Source organism: Phaenicophaeus curvirostris, chromosome 24 (genome assembly GCF_032191515.1).
Source record: "Phaenicophaeus curvirostris isolate KB17595 chromosome 24, BPBGC_Pcur_1.0, whole genome shotgun sequence".
NCBI classification, from domain to species: Eukaryota; Metazoa; Chordata; class Aves; order Cuculiformes; family Cuculidae; genus Phaenicophaeus; species Phaenicophaeus curvirostris.
In genome coordinates, this window is record NC_091415.1 from 5,441,749 (window position 1) to 5,450,413 (window position 8,665).

General features: G+C 50.3%; 1 protein-coding gene across 2 annotated transcripts; it reads left to right on the forward strand.

Moving 5' to 3' along the window:
- Positions 1-362: 362 nt before the first annotated feature.
- KCNA10 (potassium voltage-gated channel subfamily A member 10) lies at positions 363-6,780 on the forward strand. Of its 2 annotated transcripts, none has more exons than XM_069875775.1 (2): positions 363-485; positions 4,992-6,780. In XM_069875775.1, exon 2 carries the CDS (start codon positions 5,066-5,068, stop codon positions 6,614-6,616), a length of 1,551 nt encoding a protein of 516 aa, XP_069731876.1. In that variant the 5' UTR covers positions 363-485; positions 4,992-5,065; the 3' UTR covers positions 6,617-6,780. The 2 variants fall into 2 exon arrangements, with proteins under 2 accessions (XP_069731876.1, XP_069731875.1); XM_069875774.1 differs by lacking the exon at positions 363-485 and adding an exon at positions 1,030-1,156.
- Positions 6,781-8,665: the final 1,885 nt, after the last annotated feature.

An 8,665-nucleotide genomic window follows, 5' to 3' on the forward strand; every position in this document is an offset into this window, starting at 1 on the left:
CCTCTACTTTCCCCAAATGCCTGGGAAGAGGAGATGGAGGAAGAGGGCAGGGAGGTCACCAGAGTGAAGGTAGAGATGGGACCCAGCGCTGTGTGAGGCCACCTGACAGGGATGAAACCACCCTGGAGCACCGACAGTGGAGAAAGAAAAATAAATATATTTAAAAAAACCCTAGAAATTGCAGTTATTTCAGTGAATTGTGCCAACCTGCCTGGGTCATTTATTTATTTACACCGGAGGTTATAAGCTCAGCGGTGCTGGGGTCTGAGCCAGAGGCTGGCCAGCAGCCAGCCACGAGGAAAGGACCCATCCCCGCTCACCCTCGTCCCCGCCGATGCCCTCCGTGGGGCTATGCTGGCCATACCTGCTGCTGCAACCTGTCCCAGCCACCCTGGGCGGGGGACGAAGATGTCCCACGTGGTGGTGGCAGCGTGGCTGTCCCCTCCTGGAAAGGACCCTGCTCTACCCATGGCCACAGGCAAGAGGTAGGTGGGCAACGGGAGATGCTCCAACCTTGGGCTTTACCCTTCCCTCCTCCCTTTAGTATCCTTATTAGATATTAATAATAAAAAAAAAGCGCTATCGCCCGCTGTAAATCTCTCTCCCAGCGCTGTGCTGGTCCCTGTCTCCCCTCGCTGCTTCCCTCCCAGGGACCAGCTCAGACCTCGCCACGTCATGGACAAGACGTGTCCCTGCCGGACCATCCGGAGCATTATTGGGATTAAAGAAGGACACGTCCTCCACCATCTCTCTCGCTGACGAGCGGGTGGGGGCAGGAGGCGGGTGGCTGAGTCCCCCCCATCCCCAGCTGAGCGGGACATGGAGATAGGGTGTCCCTCGCACCCCACCAGCCCCTTTCCCCGGCACTTTTTAGAGCATCCAGGCCAACGGTGGGGCCGAGGCTCCGAACCGCACCAGATCCTGCTGCCGTGCCTGCCAGAGCCCATCCCCGGTGCGCTGGGCTGCCAATTATACAGTGAACCAAATAGAGAAGAGCCTTTTAAATGACATTGCCTGCATTATCCCAAAGGGACCTTTCAAGGGTATGGCTGGACTATTTTTTTTTCCTCCTCTGCTTTCCCTACACATCCCTGTGTGTGTGTAATAACTCTCTTCCCAGATGCAGAGAGCGTTGGCACCTCCATGCCCCGTGTGGGTAAGTCCTTATAGGTGTTGGTGTTGGGGGGCTACAGGAGGAGTCGCCTCCTTTCTTATCCCACCACAGGGGTGGTGGAGAGGAATCTGGGGGAGAAAAAAAGCTCAGCATCTCTGATTTTCTGTAAATACCTTTGAAACAGCCATTGTGCATCCCAGGAGGGTGTGGAGTTGATGGGCATGAAAAGACAACGGGTGGGAAGAAGAAGGGAATTGCAGGCGGGAAGGTCTTGATGGTTGTGGAGGGGCTGGTGGAAACCACAGCCCTGATTTCCTGGGATGTGCTGGGCAAAACACAAACTCTCCCTCAAAATGACCTTTCTCTTTCGCCATCTCTCTCTCTCTCGCTTGCTTTTTTTGTATTATTTTCCCCAGGCAGGGATTTCATCTGAAGGGTATTAGTTAATCAGATTCCGAGAAGCAGATGTTAGGTGATTTAGGAGGAAAAAACGAGGCAACTTTCTAGCTCAAGCCCCCGCTGGAGCCCGGAGCGCGCGGTGCAAAGTGAGCAGCTCCCTTCTCGCTTTGGGAGGATGCCTTGAGGCTTTGGGAGGATGCCTTGAGGCTTTGGGCAGCACTGTTGGTTTTAGTCTAAATTAAAAATAAGGCAGATTGGGTGGTCTGAGGACAGACAGAGCACTCGTCTCCTGTGATGAGGTCAGGCAGAAATCAGCATGTTTGGGGGCTCGGAAGGCAAGAAAAGGAAAGTCAGAGCCCTGCATCCCTTGGGCAGCTGCCGTGAGGGCTTGAAACAAAGCTAAAAAGCACTTTTCCATGTCCTAGCAAGGAGGATGAGCAAAACTTTCTGCTCTCAGTTGTGACTATGATGCGCAAATCATCCCTTCACAGCTCTGTGCCTCAGTTTCCCCATGAAGGATGATGCTGTGGGGTGGGGGTGGGGGGGCAGTTTGATGCGCATGGAGCTTCCAGAGCAAAGCCAGGTGTCAAGGTATCACCAAAAGTCTCAGGTTGAAGCTCTCCTACCAAGCAAGGGCTGGGGGATTTTCTTGCCCACGGTGCCAGCGTGGAGTATTAAAAGTTAAGAAGACTTAATGCTCAGAATACCAAGATCATCTCACGGCACTGACTTAGGATGCAATTTGATGGTTGGCTTTAGCTGCTCTAACTTTGCTCCACTGGCAAGAGAGGCTCCCAGGAGCACAGTCCCCTCCGGGCTCTCCCACCAGGGCTGAGGTGCAGTGGGTCAGGGCAGCTTTCCATCCATCTGAACGCTCCCTTTCTCATGAGTCAAACTGGTCTTTCTTTACTATTTTCTGATTTTAAAATCACCTTTCCCTGCTTATATTAAGAAAAAGATAAGAATACACAAGGGAGGGAAGATAAGAGCTGCTTCTTTTTTCTTTAATGCTTGTCTTTCCCTTTAAAGTTCTGAAGAGCTTAGTCTGGACTGGGCTTATCCCACTGTCCCTTTGCCTTCCTGCTGATGCTACACGGGTGGTGAAGTGTGAATTATCCACAGCTCTCAGCTGCTGTCACCCCACACGGGCTGCATTGCACTTCCTGCACCTCCCAGTGCCCCGATGTGACATCTCACTCTGCCCACAGCAGCTTTTTAACATAGGTGCTGAACATCAAGCCTGAGATGAATCCAGCCCCACAGATGCTGCTGTGCCTCGGGCACCCCTGAGCGGGACACGACCGTTGCTGGGGATGGAGAACTTGGGTTTGGAGTCATTGAGGCTCCTCAGCTTTGCAGCAGGTTGCTTTAAGAGGGGAAAAACTGAGCTGCTGCTTCTTCCTCTGGGCATCTCTGCCCTGGTTGCTCTGAAAACTCCTCTCTGCATGTCTCCAGTTCGGAAAATTGGCACAAAACCATCTTAAAATCATGGAATGGTTTGAGTTGGTAGTGACCTTAAAGATCATCTTGTTCCAACCCCCCTGCCATGGGCAGGGACACCTCCCACTGGATCAGGTTGCTTAAAGCCTCATCCAACCTGGTCTTGAACATCTCCAGGGATGGGGCATTCACATCTTCTCTGGGCGTCGATGCTCTATGGCTTTTTTTTTTTTTTTAAGTGAAGAAACATGATTCTAAGTGTCTTTGCCTTTGTTTATGATAAACTGAGGAGGGAGGGTGTCCCCAAATCTGGAATCTCATCATACTGCTGAGGTTGAGCCCATCTCTGGGATACTGGATCTGTGTGAAGTTTTGTTTGGGGGGTTGCAGTGCTGAGAGCAGAAAGGGGAGGATTTGTAGCAAGTGGGATGTTAACATCTACTTCTGCGAGAGATCTGGGTTTCTAGCTTGTCCTACTCAACTTGACCAGCAGAGGATCAGCGTGGACGGATGAAAACTTCCCTGCTTCTGGGGAAGAGGGGAGGAATAATGTCAGAGCCCCAAATAGCTTCAGTTAAACAGGAATGTTGAGGCACCGGGTGCAGCTCAGACCTCATGGACAGGATGGATCCCTTCCCAGAAACTGGTTGCACGAAGCCTGCAGTGGAGAGCATCCCCATCGCAGGACCGAGCCCAGCACCGAGGCTGCTCTGTGCAGACGTGGCCTAAATTGTGTTGCTATTCTTGCAGGCAAGGGCATTTGGGTTTTCTCTTTTGCTCCTTCTCTCTGAACTTCACTGGCTGGGTAAGAAAGTCAGCGTGCCCTTGGTGACAGGTGATCATGCAGAGCAGCTCCTTGTGTCCTTCTGTGGCTTCTCACGTCTGGAAAATACATCTGTGGAGGAAAGAGCTGGAGGGGAAATAAATCAACGAGTTAAATTTACTCTGAAAGTGCATTTTTGGCCAAGTCTCCCCAGAACCATTAACCTCTAATTTCTGTTTGTGCTTCTCCCTGAGGCAGGACAGGTAATTTCCCAGCTCTGTAACTTGGTCTGGTCCCTGGGCTCCTCTTTGACTTTGCCTCTGAGTTCAGTACGACAGTAGCGACGTGTCAGGGAAACGTTCACCCAGGAGTATTTTGGGGATGCGGCGTCTGTTGCTGAACACTTGACGGAGCCAGTCTGGGAAAATAATCCACCCCATAGCTTGAAAGATGCTCTCCAGCCTCTCTGACTGACTCAAGTGTTTAATCCTCATCTTCTCCCTGCTTCTGGGAACGTCAGGTCTACCACAATGGAGGCTCTGCAGGATGTCACTTTGTCCACTGCTCACCCCAAAGTCTGGATCAAGACAAGGGGTTCCAGTTTGTACCCCTCTTCATGTAGAACAAAGGGCTTCTCCAAGGCTGGTGGACAAGTCATAGAATCATAGAATAACCAGGTTGGAAGAGACCCACCGGATCATCGAGTCCTCCTCCTTCTGATGTGAAATCCTCATGGACTGTGCTCCCCAAAACACAGCGTAGCCCATAGTTTGGGGATTGCTTTCTGGACACCAGTCGACCCAGCTGCAACAAGCCCAGACTCTCCTGGGGTTTGACCCAAAGCCTCTCCCAGCTGGAGGAAAGGCTGATGCTAAGCAGGAACCCCATGTTTAATACCTCCAAATCCTGCTCCAAACTCTGGATGCGCACCTGGGAATGTCTGAAATGACCCCTTGCTCTGAGGTGTTGGGGGTGCTGGAGAAAAGCTAGGTGGGACATCCTCATCTTCTGCTCCTGCCTGACCTTTTATCCTTGGGTGTTGTAAATGGTATTGGGAGGTTTAATGATGATAATGAAGCTGTGCCAAAAGGGTTTGCAGGATCTGGAGATGAATGACTTGCTGGAAGTGTAAGGCTTTTGCCAGCCAATGATATCACTGTTTCCATTCAAAAAATACAGGGGTTTTCTGACCTCAGGTTTGTTTTATTCCTTTCAGTCAAGCCAAGCAATACATATGCACAATTCAGCTCTGTCTCCCTGTCTGTTCACTTGCAGATCCTCATAGCGTGGGAAAGACACAGGCTGCCGGCTTCTGACCTGGGGATTTATGCTGCTAATCTGATTAGTGTATGATGGACGTGTCCAGTTGGAAGGAGATGGAGGTGGCACTAGTCAGTTTTGACAATGCTGATCAGATCGTGGAGGATCCCTGTTATTCAAACGACCTCAGCCCCACCAGCCAGTCGCGGAAAGGCCATCCCAGCTGCGCCAACCTCCTCTCCAACTTGAGAATCCTGATCAACAGCGAAAATGCCAACAATGAGACCATTTTCTCCAGGTTCTCTGCTGAGTTCAGTGAGCACCTGGTAGGGGAGAGGGTGGGCATGGATGAGGGGGACCAGCGAGTAATCATCAACATTGCTGGGCTGAGGTTTGAGACGCGGCTCAAGACCCTCAACCAGTTCCCTGAGACCTTGCTTGGGGATCCAGAAAAGAGGATGCGTTACTTCGACTCCATGAGGAATGAATATTTCTTTGATAGGAACAGGCCCAGTTTTGATGGGATCCTGTACTATTACCAGTCTGGTGGGAAAATACGGCGCCCAGCTAATGTCCCTATCGACGTCTTTGCTGATGAAATCACTTTCTATGAGCTGGGTGATGATGCCATGGACCAGTTCAGGGAGGATGAAGGGTTCATCAAGGACCCTGAGACCCTCTTACCAACCAATGACTTTCATAGGCAATTCTGGCTGCTCTTCGAGTACCCTGAAAGCTCCAGTGCAGCCAGAGGTGTAGCTTTGGTTTCCGTCCTGGTCATTGTCATCTCCATCATTATCTTCTGCATGGAGACCTTGCCGGAGTTCAGGGAGGAAAGGGAGTTTAAGTCCACCCAGGAGCTTTCTAAGAATCTCACAGACACCTTGCTGGCCCACAGCACCTTCACAGACCCTTTCTTTGTCATAGAGACTGCCTGCATCATCTGGTTCTCCTTCGAGCTGCTGGTCCGGTTCATCGTGTGTCCCAGCAAGACTGAGTTCTTCAGGAACATCATGAATATTATCGACATTGTGTCCATCATCCCCTACTTTGTGACACTCACCACTGAGCTAATCCAGCAGAGTGAACTCAACGGGCAGCAGAACATGTCCCTGGCCATCCTACGGATCATCCGGCTGGTCAGGGTCTTCCGCATCTTCAAGCTTTCCAGGCACTCCAAGGGGCTGCAGATCCTGGGGCAGACCCTCAAGGCCAGCATGAGGGAGCTGGGTTTGCTCATCTTCTTCCTCTTTATCGGCGTCATCCTTTTCTCCAGTGCCGTCTACTTCGCAGAAGTGGACGAGCCGCAGTCCCATTTCTCCAGCATCCCTGATGGCTTCTGGTGGGCTGTGGTCACGATGACAACCGTTGGCTATGGAGACATGTGTCCCACTACCTTGGGCGGGAAGATCGTGGGGACTCTGTGTGCCATCGCGGGGGTATTGACCATCGCGCTGCCCGTCCCCGTCATCGTCTCGAACTTCAACTATTTCTACCACAGGGAGACAGAGAACGAAGAGAAGCAAATTCTGCCTGCGGAGGTGGAGCGAATACTCACCAGTGTGGTGACAGGAACCGGCAGCATGGAGTCACTCAATAAGACCAATGGGGGTTATTCTCGAGACAAAGCCAAAAAATGATGGTCGAGGCCATGATGGGACTGGGCTCTGCCAGGTGGGATTGGCTGCATAAGGTAGAAAACATCTGCACGCTGTGATTTTTTTTTTTAAACCAGATGTGCTGCTGCTTTTTTTTTCCTAGACAGGTTTCAATCTCTGATTTCCTCTGGCTATTCAAATAAACACCATCTTTCTTATCTCTCTTCCCTGCCCATCAGTCTGGTTTTTTTATTATTTGATGCTCATCTGTTAGGCATTTATCTTCTCTGTCCATGGTGTAAGAGCAGAGTTTCCCACATACAGAGATTTCCAACATTTACCGGAGGGGAAAAATAGCAAAATGACACAAAATGCTTTGCTTGGTGGTCCCCAGCTGCCCAGGGACGAAGATGGGTTCAGCTGTCTCCTTTTCTTAATCCATTTTAAGTAGCTCCTCCTCACCCACCACTCAGCATCTGGAGATCTCACCAATTCCCAGATCTGGGATTGAAAAATAAGCTGGCAAAAAGATGAAATGTTATCTTTTTAGCTGGCATAGTTCCCTGGTCTGCTTGCCAAATCGTTTTGTTGGCACAGCAGGGTGAGCAGTGATGGATGGGATCAAGCCATGAACCATCAATGAAACCAGGGATGGGGTTGGAGAACAAGTCTTATGAGGAGCAGCTGAGGGATCTGGGGGTGTTTAGCCTGGAGGAGGCTGAGGGGAGACCTCATCGTGCTCTACAACTGCCTGAAAGGAGGCTGTAGAGAGGTGGGTGTTGGTCTTCTAAGTGACAGGTGATAGGAGAGAGGGAATGGCCTCAAGTTGCGTCAGGGGAAGTTTAGATTGGACACTAGGAAAAATTTCTTCACAGAAAAGCTTATTGAGCACTGGAAGAGGCTACCCAGGGAGGTGGTTGAGTCCCCATCCCTGGAGGGGTTTAAAAGGTAGGTGGATGAGGTGCTTGGGGACATGATTTAGTAGTGGGCAGGTACGGTTGGAGTTTATGATCTCAAAGGTCTTTTACAACCTAATGATTCTATGATTCTAAGCCGTGGGGTGGGGGGAATTAGGAGGAGAGGGATGGTGACCAGTTGTGGTGACAAAGCCACCAAAAACCATCCAGGGCACTGCAGCTCAGCTCCCACTGGGGTTTCTGATGGAAAACAACTCTGAGAGAGGGAAGGGGACTTCTCCTGCAACAAATGCTCCACTTGGGCATTGTTGCAATGTCCTTGAGCCACTGTGACCTCGTAGCTTTTATTATCCCTTACGCTGCTGCAAACGGGGCACAGAATAACGAGGGTTAGCATTTCCCAGCAGCTCAGCTTTGCTTTGTAAAAAGACACTTCTGGTTTTATAAACTACTCACAACTCCATAGGCGCTTTTGATGGGAGAAACCAGCAACAAATCATTTTGCTGTTCTCTCTCATGCAGGTTTTCTTCTGACAAAAACATTTTGTTCCAACTTCACTGTTTCATTTGGCTTTTTTTTTTTTATGTTCCTGCCTACATTAAAATCACAGTTTCTCACGCAGCGTCTACACATCCGCTTTTATATCCCACATCTGTTATACTTGATGTCTCACCTCCTAAAGGTTCGACACAATCGTTACGCAACATGCCAGCACCCCTGGTTTGCAATTTCATTCAGAAAGGAGCGGTGAAAGATGGATTTATTTATTTTTCCTCTTGGTTTGATGGAAAATGGGAGTTTGGGCATGCTGGGATTTTCCCTGTGGCACAAATCCTGCGTCCCTGGTCTGGGCAGGGTGTTATGTGGGGTTCTTTTTGTGGACTGTCTTTCTGCAATGAGGTCTTTTGCACCCCAGGGAGATGAATCTGGGACATGGCCAGCACGACTCCTTCAGGAGAGATTTGTCCTTCTGGGACAAATTCATCTTTTTGCCTGCTCTTTATTTTTTTCCCATCCCTCCATCATCATCTTCCTCATCTCATCCCTCATAGCCCCAGATCATCATCCCAGGCAGGAGGAGGAGCTGTGAGAGCTGTTTAATCTCCTTCCCACCATGTTTAAGTTCTCATCTGCTGCAGGGATGGCTGGAAGAGGCATCCCTGAAACATCCCC